Source organism: Ascaphus truei, chromosome 6 (assembly GCF_040206685.1).
Source record: "Ascaphus truei isolate aAscTru1 chromosome 6, aAscTru1.hap1, whole genome shotgun sequence".
NCBI lineage: Eukaryota > Metazoa > Chordata > Amphibia > Anura > Ascaphidae > Ascaphus > Ascaphus truei.
Window position 1 is genome coordinate 30,562,075 of NC_134488.1, and position 18,329 is coordinate 30,580,403.

The 18,329-nt window shown below is 54.3% G+C and overlaps 1 protein-coding gene across 1 annotated transcript in view; it reads right to left on the reverse strand.

The window, feature by feature from the left end:
• The window catches only part of LOC142496826 (lethal(3)malignant brain tumor-like protein 4), a 54,322-nt gene extending 36,649 nt beyond the window's left edge, over positions 1-17,673 (reverse strand). Inside the window, 8 exon segments of the mRNA XM_075603814.1 lie at positions 3,864-3,968; positions 4,393-4,481; positions 4,757-4,811; positions 5,498-5,666; positions 11,672-11,738; positions 11,837-11,945; positions 14,952-15,054; positions 17,576-17,673. Of these exon segments, the coding sequence (XP_075459929.1) occupies positions 3,864-3,968; positions 4,393-4,481; positions 4,757-4,811; positions 5,498-5,666; positions 11,672-11,738; positions 11,837-11,945; positions 14,952-15,054; positions 17,576-17,658 (780 nt within the window). The 5' untranslated portion in view covers positions 17,659-17,673.
• Positions 17,674-18,329: the final 656 nt, after the last annotated feature.

Below are 18,329 nucleotides of genomic sequence, written 5' to 3' on the forward strand. Positions count from 1 at the left end.
GGTGGTACCTCACCCCAGTAAAATTATCCAAATGTGTCCTAGGTTACTCCCCCGTGCCCTAAGCAGTATGGAGAGCCGGGGGACTTGTTGCACATGCTGTGGTCCTGCCCCAGATTAGCCCCTATACAAGAACAAATTCGGAATTGGCTACAGAGGATTTTGGACCTCGAAATTCAGCTAGACCCCAGGGTGTTCTTATTAAACAAACCGGCACGAGGGCTCTCCAGAGCAGAGAACAAGTGGCGCACTTTGCGACAGATATAGGGCGCGAGATCGCAGCGTCGTGCAACCAAAACGCAACTCCACCCATTGAAAAGATGCGGAACAGAATTTGGTTTGTCTGCCAGATGGAGGAGTTAACAAGTTTGGTTAACGACTCTGGCCCAAATTTCCAAAAGGTCTGGTGGCCGAGGTTGACCCGGACGGACATCCGAGGGGTGAGCAATGCCACCGTAAGGCTGTGATAAGATTAGGCGAGTTCTCCTTCGATCGCAGCTCTGGAAGCCGTCTCTCCTGGATGACGGATTTTGTAACGTGGGATTATGAAGGCCAGGTTGTGTAGCGTGAGACATAGATATGTCTGCAATTCCCCCTTTATCGTATTGACAGCTATTGATGCAATATTCACAGCAGTACATCTAGCTGCGACCCTCTGATTTTTGAATCAGCTTTCTGTGTGTCTTTTGAGGAATACCTTCCCCTCTTGATACCCTGTACAGTACATCTATGCATTTGTGCTTACTGACGATCTATGCGAATCATCAACAGTATATATGTGCATTAAATATAAATGAGTCTGGGGGATTTGCCTATCTATGTTTTAGCCGCTCGCATATTAGGAGGTTACAACTACTAACTAAGGCAGGATCCTATGGTGCCAACTTCAATAGCATACGTGGATATATACCTACATCTACCTCCTATACCTCCCATACACCCCTCTCTTTAATACATAGGATATTGTGCCTTTAAAGAGTAGAGTATACATGTGTATGGGTCTTCCCCCTACTTTGCCGTCTCTCCCTTGGGGATTGTTAATACCCATTGTCTTTTTGTCGCCCTGCGTGTGTTTTGTCGTCATATTACGACTAATAAAACGTTATTCTTTTTCTGATTATAAATGCTGTACTGCTTCTGAGTCTGTTGCAAGGTGACTTTGGATCCTTTTATTGGTCCTATTATTTTCAATATTACACTCTCCACAACACCCATACTAGGGTGCCATAACTTCAGAGTGCAATTTATAGGGCTTATAGTGACCCCTAGTGGTCACTTGTTCAAGTGTTAGTTTATTTCGTTTTGCCCTTTGCACCAAGTTATTCTTTCCACTTTTTTATTATTTATAAAATATTTTGCCAGGAAGTAATACATTGAGAGTTACCTCTCGTTTTCAGGTATGTCCTGGGCACAGAGTAAAACAAATAATACATGGCTACAAATACAGTTACATAAATGAACAGGGTATACATTATATACAAGACATTGCATGCACAGTAAGAGATAATATATATTATGGGCGTATGTAACAGTTACAGACCAGATTAAAGTGTGTGACAGCCTTAGATTTGAAAGAACTTAAACTGGTGGTGGATGTGAGAGTCTCTGGTAGGTTGTTCCAGTTTTGGGGTGCACGGTAAGAGATGGAGGAGCGGCCGGATACTTTGTTGAGCATTGGGACCATGAATAGTCTTTTGGAGTCTGATCTCAGGTGATAAGTGCTGCATGTGGTAGGGGTGAGGAGCTTGTTCAGGTAGCTGGGTAGCTTACCCATAAAGAATTTAAAGGCAAGACAGGAAAGGTGAACTTTGCGCCTAGACTCTAGTGATGACCAATCTAGTTCTTTGAGCATATCGCAGTGATGTGTGTTGTAGTTGCATTGGAGAACAAAACGACAAATTGAATTGTAGAGGTTGTCAAGTTTGCTAAGGTGGGTTTGAGGTGCTGAGCCATATACTATGTCTCCATAGTCAATAATTGGCATTAGCATCTGCTGGGTGATACGCTTTCTGACCAGGAGACTTAGGGAGGATTTGTTCCTGTAAAGTAACCCTAGTTTGGCATAGGTCTTGGTTGTCAGGGTATCAATGTGCATCCCGAATGTTAAGTGGGAGTCAAACCATAAGCCCAGGTATTTAAAACTAGTGACAGTGGTTAGGGTGGTGTTAGCGTTGGTTCTAATCAGGAGCTCAGTCACTGGAAGCTTTAAAAATTTAGTCTTGGTCCCAAACACCAATGTTACAGTCTTGTCACTGTTTAAAAACAGTTTGTTTTGGGAAATCCAGTTTTCGAGTCTCAAAAAGTCAGACTGAAGTATGTGTTGAAGGTCAGAGAGGCTATGGCTGTGTGCATATAGGATTGTGTCGTCTGCATACATGTGTATTGAGGCTTCCTTACAAGCTGTGGGAAGATCATTAATGAACACTGAGAAGAGTAGGGGCCCCAGAACAGAGCCTTGCGGGACACCACAGGTGATATCCAGGGGGTTGGAGTTAGAGCCTGAGATGGACACATGTTGGGATCTTCCTGATAGGTAGGACTGAAACCAGTTTAAAGCATGTTTCCCTATTCCAGAGCTCTGGAGTTTGTTAAGCAGGATAGCATGATCAACTGTGTCAAAAGCCTTTGCAAAATCTAGGAATACCAGTGAGTTGTCCCCGTTCCATTCCACACTGGATTTCATTGCAAACTTTTAGCAGGGTAGTTATGGTGGAGTGTTTGGGACGAAACCCAGATTGGAATTGGCTAGGGAAATTTGTCTTGGTAAAGAAATCGCTTAATTGGGAGTGGACACATTTTTCCATGACTTTGGATAGAATTGGGAGAAGTGAGATTGGTCTGTAGTTTGAGACAGTGTTTTTGTCCCCACATTTGAAGATTGGGACAACTCTGGCAGTTTTCCAGGTCTTAGGGATATGGCCTGCAGACAGGATAGAGTTGACTATGGACGCAATTGGTTTGGCAATGGCTGGGGCACCAAGTCTTAGGAACCTAGATTGTAGTAAGTCGGGTCCACATTGGCTGCTTAGTTTTAGTTTGAGGAGCGCTTGTGTAATCTCCTCTTCGGATACTGGGCCAAATTGAAAATTGTGGGCAGTGTTGGGAGGGGGTGAGACTATAGGGATATTCCCAGGATGAGATTCAGGTTTGTGGTTTGGGCTGCGTTTCGCTAATAAGTTAGTGGCACACCCCACAAAGTAATCATTGAATGCATTTGCAATGTCAGTGGGGTTTGTCAGAGTAATATCCCCCTTCGTGATATTACTTGGTTGTTGATGGTTAGGAGGCTGGAATTTATTGTTGATAACCTTCCAGAAGTTAGCTGGGTTTGTTGTATTTTGGTGGGGATTGTCAGAGTAATATTGTGCTTTTGTATGCCTTGTTTGCCTTGTGCACACGTTCCGCAGGCATCTGTAGTGATTGAGATCCTTGGTAGTGCCAGTTACTTTGTAGCTTTCCCACAAGGCATCCCTGAACTGGTAGAGTGCAACAAGGTCAGTTGTAACCCATGGAAGGTGGGCCCCCCGTACCCTTATTTTATACTATTAGGTGAGCGATCTGTCACTATATTTATGTGTTAACCAAACAATGGAAGATATGTAATGTGACTGTTGTTGTTTGTAAGAAATTTAACACAAAATGGTTGTTTCCCCCCCCCCCCCACCCCATTTATATGTAAAAAAAAAAAATATGTATATATATATTTTAAAAAAAGAACAGTCCGACGTAGGAGCCAGGCGACGTCAGTGACATGTTTAATGGATTAAAGGGATACTCGTGTGTAGGACTTAGTGACGTGACTGGGTTAATGTTATAGAGATGGCGGAGTACAAGGAACAGAACGAGAATGCTATGGTTACACTCACCTCTACAGCAGTGAGGACGCAGTACAGGGAAGGATGTTCCGGGTCTAACCCCTCCATCTTCATCCCCACCTTAAAGCTGTTCCGAGACTGAGGGAAGGACTGGTGCTGGAAAGAGAGGGGGCGGAAGGGGAGGTGACAGAGACGAGAGCGAGAGAGGGAGGCGAGAGGGTAGATGGGAAGGGAGAGAGAAGGGGGGAGAGAGACAGAGAGGGAGGAAGGAAAGAGAAGAGAGGGGAATGGGGAGATAATGTGAGGGAGAGAGACAGGGTGAAGAGGTGTATCTCCTAGGTGTACAGGCAGTCCCACTACTGCTTCATTTCCGAGCGTATAGTCCCTCTCTCTAAGGGATTCACTTGCAGAAAATATGCACAATGGGATGCAGAGGGTGGAGACAGCTTAGTGTGTTATCGGGAGCAGTACCACTGCTTTTCTAATACAAATCATTCATTACCGCGGGGAAGGATCCCAGATCAGTGAGGAAGGGATGGAGGGCAGAACTTTAACCCCTACACCAGGAAACGGAACGTACCTCTTTGAAGAGTTTGAGGGGAGCTGCAGGCATCTTCTCCTCTTCTAGGTATGAGACCCAGTTCCACATCTTCTTCTTAACTGGAGGGACTGTGGAGGCATCGGGAGGAGAGCAGGGCAGAGGGAGAGAGAGAGAGGGAAAGAGATGGAATAGAGAAAGAAGGGTGAGGGAAGCAGAGAGGGAGGTACAGAAAGAAGGAAAGAGTGAGAAGAGGAAAGAGGAGTGAGACAGGCACAACATGTGCAGAAACTAATGTTAGAGAAACCTAGGAGTGTTCACATGTCCCGGTCCCCACGTACACTTCCTCTCTCCATCACTACCCCTCACCCCAATATCTAACCCTCCCCTCGCGCTCCCCGCATACCTGCTTTGGTTTGCTTAGAGACCTTTCGACTCTTTAGGCCGCTCCCCCTTTTATCCTGTAACAAAGACATCCCATTAATGATTATATGGAGGAGTTATAGAGAGAGGTTATATGGAGAGATAGGAGGAGTTATAGGGAGAGGTTATATGGAGAGATAGGAGGAGTTATAGGGAGAGGTTATATGGAGAGATAGGAGGAGTTATAGGGAGAGGTTATATGGAGAGATAGGAGGAGTTATAGGGAGAGGTTATATGGAGAGATAGGAGGAGATATAGGGAGAGGTTATATGGAGAGATAGGAGGAGTTATAGGGAGAGGTTATATGGAGAGATGGGAGGAGTTATAGGGAGAGATAGGAGGAGTTATAGGGAGAGGTTATAGGGAGAGATAGGAGGAGTTATATGGAGAGATAGGAGGAGTTATAGGGAGAGGTTATATGGAGAGATGGGAGGAGTTATAGGGAGAGGTTATATGGAGAGATAGGAGGAGTTATAGAGAGAGGTTATACGGAGAGATAGGAGGAGTTATAGGGAGAGGTTATATGGAGAGACAGGAGGAGTTATAGGGAGAGGTTATACGGAGAGATAGGAGGAGTTATAAGGAGAGGTTATAGGGAGAGATAGGAGGAGTTATATGGAGAGAGAAGGAGTTATAAGAAGTGTTTATAGAGAGAGAGGAGTTATAAGGAGCTGTTATATGGGACATTGGACTCTGACAAGCACTTCGGTGCCCCGCACCTCACCTCTTCCTCCTCAGCTCCCTCCTCCTCATCGCCTGAATCCAAGAGCAGTTTCCTCTTCCTGCGCAGCCGCTGGGGGCGCTCGCTCTCTGCGCACGGGTTGGGGCCTATGAGTGCATGAGGCGAGACCTCCGACGGGGTCTGACCTTCCCCAGGAGGGGGCCCAGTGTCTCTGCAGAGACAGGGGCAGAGTAATATGTTCTAGTGAAAATGAAGGGGAGCGCAAAAAGATACAAATATATGCAATTTCCGTGAATGAATTGAGAAAGTGATGTGAAAAGTGTCAATACGGCATGATACTAAAAGCAGACACAGGGTTTGGCTGGGTGCCCGGGGATTCTTATCAGATGTTCATCTGTATCCAGCTCAGACACGGATCCCCCTCGGAGGAGAGACGAGCGTACCATGGGGCAGAGGGTATAAGCAGAGATTTAATAAGCACAGAGAGAGGCACAAACACATGCGCACTGACACTGCCCCAGATATAAACGCACTGGTTTAGAAGTTTATACTCCATCTCGGAGTGCCGAAGATTTCTCCGCCGCTCGACCCGCACACAGTCCCCTCGTGACTGGCGGCGACTAGATGCGTGACATCATTTCCGGAATACACAGCGCCGGAGCTGGGAAACCTCGTGGCGAGGTCTAACTAATGCGTCTGTATCTGGGGCATTGTGAGTGCGCATTTGTTTCTGCCTACGGCCACGGATATAGTAGGCGCGTGTGGCATCGTCGCCCCTGAGGCAATCTGTGGCCATGGGGATGGGGAGGCGTGGCGTCACGTGAGCGGTTTGCCCTCATTGGCTGAACCGCTCCCATGACCTGGCACTGCCCGACAGAATAAAAAAATGTCTCCTTCAAAATCATGTGCGCCGGCATAGAGGTACGACCTTTTTGTTCGCACGGTCTACCCCTGTGCTTATTAAATCTCTGCTTATACCCTCTGCCCCATGGTATGCCCGTGTCTCTGCTTATACCCTCTGCCCCATGGTATGCTCGTGTCTCTGCTTATACCCTCTGCCCCATGGTATGCCCGTGTCTCTGCTTATACCCTCTGCCCCATGGTATGCTTGTGTCTCTGCTTATACCCTCTGCCCCATGGTATGCCCGTGTCTCTGCTTATACCCTCTCCCCATGGTATGCCCGTCTCTCTGCTTATACCCTCTGCACCATGGTATGCCCGTGTCTCTGCTTATACCCTCTGCCCCATGGTATGCCCGTGTCTCTGCTTATACCCTCTGCCCCATGGTATGCCCGTGTCTCTGCTTATACCCTCTGCCCCATGGTATGCTCGTGTCTCTGCTTATACCCTCTGCCCCATGGTATGCTCGTGTCTCTGCTTATACCCTCTGCCCCATGGTATGCTCGTGTCTCTGCTTATACCCTCTGCCCCATGGTATGCTCGTGTCTCTGCTTATACCCTCTGCCCCATGGTATGCTCGTGTCTCTGCTTATACCCTCTGGCCCATGGTATGCCCGTGTCTCTGCTTATACCCTCTGCCCCATGGTATGCCCGTGTCTCTGCTTATACCCTCTGCCCCATGGTATGCCCGTGTCTCTGCTTATACCCTCTGCCCCATGGTATGCTCGTGTCTCTGCTTATACCCTCTGCCCCATGGTATGCCCGTGTCTCTGCTTATACCCTCTGCCCCATGGTATGCTCGTGTCTCTGCTTATACCCTCTGCCCCATGGTATGCTCGTGTCTCTGCTTATACCCTCTGCCCCATGGTATGCTCGTGTCTCTGCTTATACCCTCTGCCCCATGGTATGCTCGTGTCTCTGCTTATACCCTCTGCCCCATGGTATGCTCGTGTCTCTGCTTATACCCTCTGCCCCATGGTATGCCCGTGTCTCTGCTTATACCCTCTGCCCCATGGTATGCCCGTGTCTCTGCTTATACCCTCTGCCCCATGGTATGCCCGTGTCTCTGCTTATACCCTCTGCCCCATGGTATGCCCGTGTCTCTGCTTATACCCTCTGCCCCATGGTATGCTCGTGTCTCTGCTTATACCCTCTGCCCCATGGTATGCTCGTGTCTCTGCTTATACCCTCTGCCCCATGGTATGCTCGTGTCTCTGCTTATACCCTCTGCCCCATGGTATGCTCGTGTCTCTGCTTATACCCTCTGCCCCATGGTATGCTCGTGCCTCTGCTTATACCCTCTGCCCCATGGTATGCTCGTGTCTCTGCTTATACCCTCTGCCCCATGGTATGCTCGTGTCTCTGCTTATACCCTCTGCCCCATGGTATGCCCGTGTCTCTGCTTATACCCTCTGCCCCATGGTATGCCCGTGTCTCTGCTTATACCCTCTGCCCCATGGTATGCCCGTGTCTCTGCTTATACCCTCTGCCCCATGGTATGCTCGTGTCTCTGCTTATACCCTCTGCCCCATGGTATGCTCGTGTCTCTGCTTATACCCTCTGCCCCATGGTATGCTCGTGTCTCTGCTTATACCCTCTGCCCCATGGTATGCCCGTGTCTCTGCTTATACCCTCTGCCCCATGGTATGCTCGTGTCTCTGCTTATACCCTCTGCCCCATGGTATGCCCGTGTCTCTGCTTATACCCTCTGCCCCATGGTATGCTCGTGTCTCTGCTTATACCCTCTGCCCCATGGTATGCTCGTGTCTCTGCTTATACCCTCTGCCCCATGGTATGCTCGTGTCTCTGCTTATACCCTCTGCCCCATGGTATGCTCGTGTCTCTGCTTATACCGTCTGCCCCATGGTATGCCCGTGTCTCTGCTTATACCCTCTGCCCCATGGTATGCTCGTGTCTCTGCTTATACCCTCTGCCCCATGGTATGCTCGTGTCTCTGCTTATACCCTCTGCCCCATGGTATGCCCGTGTCTCTGCTTATACCCTCTGCCCCATGGTATGCTCGTGTCTCTGCTTATACCCTCTGCCCCATGGTATGCCCGTGTCTCTGCTTATACCCTCTGCCCCATGGTATGCCCGTGTCTCTGCTTATACCCTCTGCCCCATGGTATGCTCGTGTCTCTGCTTATACCGTCTGCCCCATGGTATGCTCGTGTCTCTGCTTATACCCTCTGCCCCATGGTATGCCCGTGTCTCTGCTTATACCCTCTGCCCCATGGTATGCTCGTGTCTCTGCTTATACCCTCTGCCCCATGGTATGCTCGTGTCTCTGCTTATACCCTCTGCCCCATGGTATGCTCGTGTCTCTGCTTATACCCTCTGCCCCATGGTATGCTCGTGTCTCTGCTTATACCCTCTGCCCCATGGTATGCTCGTGTCTCTGCTTATACCCTCTGCCCCATGGTATGCCCGTGTCTCTGCTTATACCCTCTGCCCCATGGTATGCCCGTGTCTCTGCTTATACCCTCTGCCCCATGGTATGCTCGTGTCTCTGCTTATACCCTCTGCCCCATGGTATGCTCGTGTCTCTGCTTATACCCTCTGCCCCATGGTATGCCCGTGTCTCTGCTTATACCCTCTGCCCCATGGTATGCCCGTGTCTCTGCTTATACCCTCTGCCCCATGGTATGCCCGTGTCTCTGCTTATACCCTCTGTCCCATGGTATGCCCGTGTCTCTGCTTATACCCTCTGCCCCATGGTATGCTCGTGTCTCTGCTTATACCCTCTGCCCCATGGTATGCTCGTGTCTCTGCTTATACCCTCTGCCCCATGGTATGCTCGTGTCTCTGCTTATACCCTCTGCCCCATGGTATGCTCGTGTCTCTGCTTATACCGTCTGCCCCATGGTATGCTCGTGTCTCTGCTTATACCCTCTGCCCCATGGTATGCCCGTGTCTCTGCTTATACCCTCTGCCCCATGGTATGCTCGTGTCTCTGCTTATACCCTCTGCCCCATGGTATGCTCGTGTCTCTGCTTATACCCTCTGCCCCATGGTATGCTCGTGTCTCTGCTTATACCCTCTGCCCCATGGTATGCTCGTGTCTCTGCTTATACCCTCTGCCCAATGGTATGCCCGTGTCTCTGCTTATACCCTCTGCCCCATGGTATGCCCGTGTCTCTGCTTATACCCTCTGCCCCATGGTATGCTCGTGTCTCTGCTTATACCCTCTGCCCCATGGTATGCTCGTGTCTCTGCTTATACCCTCTGCCCCATGGTATGCCCGTGTCTCTGCTTATACCCTCTGCCCCATGGTATGCCCGTGTCTCTGCTTATACCCTCTGCCCCATGGTATGCTCGTGTCTCTGCTTATACCCTCTGCCCCATGGTATGCCCGTGTCTCTGCTTATACCCTCTGCCCCATGGTATGCCCGTGTCTCTGCTTATACCCTCTGCCCCATGGTATGCCCGTGTCTCTGCTTATACCCTCTGTCCCATGGTATGCCCGTGTCTCTGCTTATACCCTCTGCCCCATGGTATGCTCGTGTCTCTGCTTATACCCTCTGCCCCATGGTATGCTCGTGTCTCTGCTTATACCCTCTGTCCCATGGTATGCCCGTGTCTCTGCTTATACCCTCTGCCCCATGGTATGCTCGTGTCTCTGCTTATACCCTCTGCCCCATGGTATGCTCGTGTCTCTGCTGGATACAGATGAACATCTGATAAGAATCCCCGGGCAACCAGCCAATCCCTGTGTTTGCTTTTAGTATCATGCCGTATTGACACTTTTCACATCACTTTCTCAATTCATTCACTGAAATTGCATATATTTGTATCTTTTTGCGCTCCCCTTCATTTGCACTATATTACTTACTAGAAGGATTTGGAAACTATCCTTCATTTGGGTCACAGAGCTGCATTTTATCAGAATCAATGTAAAAAGATCACTTGTGAGCACATTCACATGTCTTATACAGGTCTGCAACCTTGCCTTTCTCCCCCCTGTATGGCACTGCGCTCTCTCCCGCCTCCCCCCTTTATGCGCTGCGCTCTCTCCCGCTCTCCCCTGTACGCGCTGCGCTCTCTCCCGTACGCGCTGCGCTCTTCCCCGCACGCGCTGCGGTCTCTCCCGCTCTCCCCTGTACGTGCTGCGGTCTCTCCCGCTCTCCCCTGTATGCGCTGCGCTCTCTCCCGCTCTCCCCTGTACGCGCTGCGCTCTCCCCTGTACGCGCTGTGCTCTCTCCCGCTCTCCCCTGTATGCGCTGCGCTCTCTCACGCTCTCCCCTGTACGCGCTGCGCTCTCTCCCGCTCTCCCCTGTACGCGCTGCGCTCTCTCCCGCTCTCCCTGTACGCGCTGCGCTCTCCCCTGTACGCGCTGCGCTCTCCCCTGTACGCGCTGCGCTCTCCCCTATACGCGCTGCGCTCTCCCCTATACGCGCTGCGCTCTCCCCTATACGCGCTGCGGTCTCTCCCGCTCTCCCCTGTACGCGCTGCGCTCTCCCCTGTACGCGCTGCGCTCTCCCCTGTACGCGCTGCGCTCTCCCCTGTACGCGCTGTGGTCTCTCCCGCTCTCCCCTGTACGCGCTGCGCTCTCCCCTGTACGCGCTGCGCTCTCCCCTGTACACGCTGCAGTCTCTCCCGCTCTCCCCTGTACGCGCTGCGCTCCCTCCCGCTCTCCCCTGTACGCGCTGCGGTCTCTCCCGCTCTCCCCTGTACGCGCTCTCTCCCGCTCTCCCCTGTATGCGCTGCGCTCTCCCCTGTACGCGCTGCGCTCTCTCGCACTCTCCCCTGTACGCGCTGCGGTCTCTCCCGCTCTCCCCTGTACGCGCTCTCTCCCGCTCTCCCCTGTACTCGCTGCGCTCTCCCCTGTACGCGCTGCGCTCTCTCCCGCTCTCCCCTGTACACGCTGCACTCTCCCCTGTACGCGCTGCGTTCTCTCCCGCTCTCCCCTGTACGCGCTGCGGTCTCTCCCGCTCTCCCCTGTACGCGCTGCGCTCTCCCCCCTGTACGGCGCTGCGCTCTCCCCCCACCCTGTACGCGCTGCACTCTCCCCCCTGTACAGCGCTGAGCTCTCCCCCCCCCTGTACGGCGCTGCACTCTCTCTCCCCCCCCTGTACGGCGCTGCACTCTCTCTCCCCCCCCCTGTACGGCGTTGCGCTCTCTCTCCCCTGTACGGCGCTGCGCTCTCTCCCCCGCTGTATGGCGCTGCGCTCTCCCCCCCCTATACGGCGTTGCGCTCTCTCTCCCGCTGTATGGCGCTGCGCTCTCTGCCCCCTGTATGGCGCTGCGCTCTCTCCCCCCTGTACGGCGCTGCGCTCTCTCCCCCCTGTATGGCGCTGCACTCTCTCCCGCTCTCACCCCTCTTCTGTGGTCTCCTTCTTTGTCTCCATCTCTTCCTCTGTTCTCTTGCTGGGGCTTTTACCCTCTGAGGGGGCAAAATTAAGGACAAACGTCAACCCCCTCAATGACAACCCCAACCCTGCAGCCCCCCGAGTGCCGGGATCTCCTAGCGCGGGTACTTACCCTGGTCGGTGGCAGGAAGGCTGGAGTTGGGGGCAGGTGTCCCCGGGGTAGGAATGCTGGAGGGGGGATCTGTGATGATTTCCAGTGTCCCAAACTCACTGAGACGAAACTGAGAGGGGGACAGAGAACGTGAAAGGGGGGGAGAGAGAACACGAGAGGGGGGAAGAGAGCGAGAGAACGTGAGAGGGGGTGCAGAGGAGAGAGAACATGCGAGAGGGGGGGAGAGAGAACGCGAGGGGGGGAGAGAGAGAACGCGAGGGGGGGGGGAGAGAGAGAACGCGAGGGGGGGAGGAGAGAGAGAACGCGAGAGGGGGAGGAGAGAGAGAACGCGAGAGGGGGAGGAGAGAGAGAACGCGAGAGGGGGAGGAGAGAGAGAACGCGAGAGGGTGAGGAGAGAGAGAACGCGAGAGGGGGAGGAGAGAGAACGCGAGAGGGGGAGGAGAGAGAGAACGCGAGAGGGGGGGAGAGGAGAGAGAACGCGAGAGGGGGGGAGAGGAGAGAGAACGCGAGAGGTGGGGAGAGGAGAGAGAACGCGAGAGGGGGGGGGAGGAGAGAGAACGCGAGAGGGGGGGGGAGGAGAGAGAACGCGAGAGGGGGGAGAGGAGAGAGAGAACGCGAGAGGGGGGGAGAGGAGAGAGAGAACGCGAGAGGGGGGAGAGGAGAGAGAGAACGCGAGAGAGGGGGAGCGGAGAGAGAATGCAAGTGGGGGACCAACGAGCTGGCTGCTCCACTCCCCCCCCCCCCCCCCCCCCCGGCGGCCCCTCGCAGGGTATATGTGAAGCAGCTCAGCTCTGGTTAAGTCTGTAACTTGGCGTTTCTTTGGCACGTTTCACATACGTTTGCACAACATATTATTTTGCTACTTATGATGCTGTATATTCTCCGATTTAAATATTTGTATAAATGTACGTTTCTTTAGCTTGATTAATAATTATCAGGGTATCCTGTACATGTGTGCGCTCATATTCCTTGGGTTAAAGGGGGCTCAGAGATTTAGAGACGCCTCTCTCTTTATTCCCAGGACTAAGATTACAGTCACCCCCTGGGCTCCTCTTTATAGAGACGCCTTCACCCCTCTGGGCTCCCCACTATACAGCTCTCTGACACGGACCTGTGGGTTCCCTCTGACCCACTACTTGTAGACTTTTGGTGAGCTCCTTCCACACCAAGCTCACCATGGGCACCGCTGCCAGATACAGACTAGTGGGAGACCCGGGCATCGTGAGAACGCACGGTCTGTGCCCCTGGGCTCCACACACCTTCTGTTAGGCTGCGTCCCCACTAGCGCTGAGCGGGCGGCGCTTACTTACATATATAGATATATGCAAGTCCCCGCTCACGCTGTGCACGCGCACTCACGCTCACCCACGCTCAGATAAACAAAAACATTATACTTTCCAGTGCGCTCAACTACCCGCAATGCCCCCCCCCCCCCCGCGTGCGCGCGTAAATGAAGGACACCCGGCGCTCATGCTTGGAGCGCTCTCCAAGCATGAGCGCGCTCAGCGCCAGCGGGGACTCAGCCTTAGACTGTACCCTGCGCTCGCTTAGGCTGCTGTCTCTGTCACACCCTGTGCAGTCTAGGGGTGAGGGGGGGAGAATGGCGCAGCCATGACGGTCTACACTATATGCACAACCGTTGGTTGCTAGTCAACCATGTGACCTCGTCGCTGTAGGGCCAGACAAAATCCTTGTCTTCCCTTCCAGCAGTCGCGTCATCGCGCTTTGCGCGCCCACACGGGCCTGCCCCATACAGGGCTGTGCTCTGGTGTGTGGCACACACACCGTAGCACGCGCTGCAGCAGCCACTGGGGACTCAGCCTAAGGCTTTAACACACCTTGCGTGAGACTGTACCCAACACACAAGGGGGAGGGGAGATCGGGGGGAGGAGAGATAGGGGGGGGGAGGAGAGATAGGGGGGGGAGGAGAGAGAAAGACAGGGGAGAGGGGAGAGATATTGAGAGCAAGAAAGACTGAGAAGAAAAGAAAAGAAAGGGAAAGAGAAGAGAGAATAGAGAGGTACGGGCGTAGAGAATAGTGTGGGGGAGGAGCAGCACAGGGCATTAGGGGCGGAGCAGCACAGGGCGTTAGGGGCGTAGAGAATAGTGTGGGGGAGGAGCAGCACAGGGCGTTAGGGGCGGAGCAGCACAGGGCGTTAGGGGCGGAGCAGCACAGGGCGTTAGGGGCGGAGCAGCACAGGGCGTTAGGGGCGGAGCAGCACAGGGCGTTAGGGGCGGAGCAGCACAGGGCGTTAGGGGCGGAGCAGCACAGGGCGTTAGGGGCGTAGAGAATAGTGTGGGGGAGGAGCAGCACAGGGCATTAGGGGCGGAGCAGCACATGGCGTTAGGGGCGGAGCAGCACAGGGCGTTAGGGGCGCAGCAGCACAGGGCGTTAGGGGCGCAGCAGCACAGGGCGTTAGGGGCGCAGCAGCACAGGGCGTTAGGGGCGCAGCAGCACAGGGCGTTAGGGGCGTAGAGAATAGTGTGGGGGCGGAGCAGCACAGGGTGTTAGGGGCGGAGCAGCACAGGGCGTTAGGGGCGGAGCAGCACAGGGCGTTAGGGGCATAGAGAATAGTGTGGGGGCGGAGCAGCACAGGGCGTTAGGGGCGGGGCAGCACAGGGCGTTAGGGGCGGGGCAGCACAGGGCGTTAGGGGCGGGGCAGCACAGGGCGTTAGGGGCGGAGCAGCACAGGGCGTTAGGGGCGGAGCAGCACAGGGCGTTAGGGGCGGAGCAGCACAGGGCGTTAGGGGCGGAGCAGCACAGGGCGTTAGGGGCGGAGCAGCACAGGGCGTTAGGGGCGGAGCAGCACAGGGTGTTAGGGGCGGAGCAGCACAGGGCGTTAGGGGCGGAGCAGCACAGGGCGTTAGGGGCGGAGAGAATAGTGTGGGGGAGGAGCAGCACAGGGCGTTAGGGGAGGAGCAGCACAGGGCGTTAGGGGCGGAGCAGCACAAGGTGTTAGGGGCGGAGCAGCACAGGGCGTTAGGGGCGGAGCAGCACAGGGTGTTAGGGGCGGAGCAGCACAGGGTGTTAGGGGCGGAGCAGCACAGGGTGTTAGGGGCGGAGCAGCACAGGGCGTTAGGGGCGGAGCAGCACAGGGCGGTAGGGGCGTCTGACCTGGATGTGACTCCCTGGCAGGGTAGCAATCCCGTCTCTCCAGTCCAACGCGCTCATCAGATCAAAGTCAGGAGCGGAGCCTGTGGGTCCCTGAGACATCTCACTACCTGGGGAGGGGGGGAAACAGCATGTTATCCCTGCAGAACATCACTCCCCCAACCCGCCATCTCTCTCTGCAGAACATCACTTCCCCCAACCCTCCATCTCTCTCTGCAGAACATCACTTCCCCCAACCCTCCATCTCTCTCTGCAGAACATCACTTCCCCCAACCCTCCATCTCTCTCTGCAGAACATCACTCCCCCAACCCTTCATCTCTCTCTGCAGAACATCACTACCCCAACCCTCCATCTCTCTCTGCAGAACATCACTTCCCCCAACCCGCCATCTCTCTCTGCAGAACATCACTCCCCCAACCCTCCATCTCTCTCTGCAGAACATCACTTCCCCCAACCCTCCATCTCTCTCTGCAGAACATCACTTCCCCCAACCCTCCATCTCTCTCTCTCTGCAGAACATCACTTCCCCCAACCCTCCATCTCTCTCTGCAGAACATCACTTCCCCCAACCCTCCATCTCTCTCTGCAGAACATCACTTCCCCCAACCCTCCATCTCTCTCTGCAGAACATCACTTCCCTCAACCCTCCATCTCTCTCTGCAGAACATCACTTCCCCCAACTCTCCATCTCTCTCTGCAGAACATCACTTCCCCCAACCCTCCATCTCTCTCTGCAGAACATCACTTCCCCCAACCCTCCATCTCTCTCTGCAGAACATCACTTCCCCCAACCCTCCATCTCTCTCTGCAGAACATCACTTCCCCCAACCCTCCATCTCTCTCTGCAGGGCATCACTTCCCCCAACCCTCCATCTCTCTCTGCAGGGCATCACTTCCCCCAACCCTCCATCTCTCTCTGCAGGGCATCACTTCCCCCAACCCTCCATCTCTCTCTGCAGGGCATCACTTCCTCCAACCCTCCATCTCTCTGCAGAACATCACTTCCCCCAACCCTCCATCTCTCTGCAGAACATCACTTCCCCCAACCCTCCATCTCTCTCTGCAGAACATCACTTCCCCCAACCCTCCATCTCTCTCTGCAGAACATCACTTCCCCCAACCCTCCATCTCTCTCTGCAGAACATCACTTCCCCCAACCCTCCATCTCTCTCTGCAGGGCATCACTTCCCCCAACCCTCCATCTCTCTCTGCAGAACATCACTTCCCCCAACCCTCCATCTCTCTCTGCAGAACATCACTTCCCCCAACCCTCCATCTCTCTCTGCAGGGCATCACTTCCCCCAACCCTCCATCTCTCTCTGCAGAACATCACTTCCCCCAACCCGCCATCTCTCTCTGCAGGGCATCACTTCCCCCAACCCTCCATCTCTCTCTGCAGAACATCACTTCCCCCAACCCTCCATCTCTCTCTGCAGGGCATCACTTCCTCCAAACAATCCCTCATCTCTTTGCAGGGCATTGCTGCTCTCCCTGTTTCTCTGCAGCGTCGCTCCCCCACTCTCCCTCTCACTGCACAGTGTCGCCTTCTGCCCCTGCAGAGCGTCGCTCCCCCACTCTCTGCACCAGCACAGCGTCGCTCTCTGCCCCTGCAGAGCGTCGCTCTCTGCCCCTGCAGAGCGTCGCTCCACCCGCCCTCTGCCCCTGCAGAGCGTCGCTCCCCCCGCCCTCTGCCCCTGCAGAGCGTCGCTCCCCCCCGTCCTCTGCCCCTGCAGAGCGTCGCTCCCCCCGCCCTTTGCCCCTCCAGAGCGTCGCTCCCCCCGCCCCTGCAGAGCGTCGCTCCCCCCGCCCCTGCAGAGCATCGCTCCCCCCGCCCCTGCAGAGCGTCGCTCCCCCCGCCCTCTGCCCATGCAGAGCGTCGCTCCCCCCGCCCTCGCAGAGCGTCGCTCCCCCGCCCTCTGCCCCTGCAGAACGTCGCTCCCCCGCCCTCTGCCCCTGCAGAGCGTCGCTCCCCCGCCCTCTGCCCCTGCAGAGCGTCGCTCCCCCGCCCCTGCAGAGCGTCGCTCCCCCGCCCTCTGCCCCTGCAGAGCGTCACTCCCCACTCTCTCCCTGCAGAGCGTCACTGCCCCACTCTCTCCCTGCAGAGCGTCACTGCCCCACTCTCTCCCTGCAGAGCGTCACTGCCCCACTCTCTCCCTGCAGAGCGTCAATGCCCCAATCTCTCTCTCTCTGCAGAGCGTCACTGCCCCACTCTCTCCCTGCAGAGCGTCGCTCCCCCACTCTCTCCCTGCAGAGCGTCACTGCCCCACTCTCTCCCTGCAGAGCGTCGCTCCCCCGCTCTCTCCCTGCAGAGCGTCGCTCCCCCACTCTCTCCCTGCAGAGCATCGCTCCCCCACTCTCTCTCTGCAGAGCGTCGCTCCCCCACTCTCTCTCTCCCTGCAGAGCGTCGCTCCCCCACTCTCTCCCTGCAGAGCATCGCTCCCCCACTCTCTCTCTGCAGAGCGTCCCTCCCCCACTCTCTCTCTCTCTGCAGAGCATGTCTCTCCATTTCCCCCTTCTTCTGTACCACATTGCTCTCCCTCTCCCCTTTATTATTGCAGAGCATCACTCCCACCCCCTATCTCTCGCAACCTAGCATCACTCATCCTTGCAGAGCATCACTCCTCACCCGGCTTCCTTACAGAGCCGCCCCCTGTATCCTGTGACACCACAAGATGGCGGCAAAGGGGGCGGGGCGTCGATCCCCATCATCCCGCCCACTCTACCCCATCCCCATGGCAACGGCGCTCCGGCGACACTCCCCCTATTCGCATCGAAACCATGCCCACCAGCCGCCAATCAGCAGCCTAGCCTATCCGCGCGTGGAGACGTCACGACGCCATCTTGGTTGTCAAGCAACCTGACGCGTTGCCAGCCAGGGCCTAGTAGTATAATGAGAGTGATTTATTATACAGTACATGGAATAAATGTTATTGCGCAGACACATTATATCCAATCATAAATGAAATCAGTTGTATTATATGTAGCAATATCACTCATTAATAATTATTATCTATTCATGTTTTTATCTCTTGTCCGTGCACCTGTAGTGTATGTTATATGTATTATTAACATTTTTATTGGACACTAAAGGTGAATATAAAGTTGATTCCACTTGCTATTGCGCCTCCACCTGATTTCTTTTTCTTTCCTTTGAGGTATATGTGAGGAGTGGTATCCTCCTGTGTGGGCATGCAATAACTAACAACTACAAGGATCCTTTTTTCACCATCCTGTGGGGACCAGTTAATTTAAATTGGACTTTATTCATTGGACAATATTACTGGTAAAACACATGATATCTGTGAGTAGAACTTTGCTGAGCTGGTTCAAGGGATTGCATTAAGTATCAGTGGTTATTCATTATACAATTCGTGGTTATA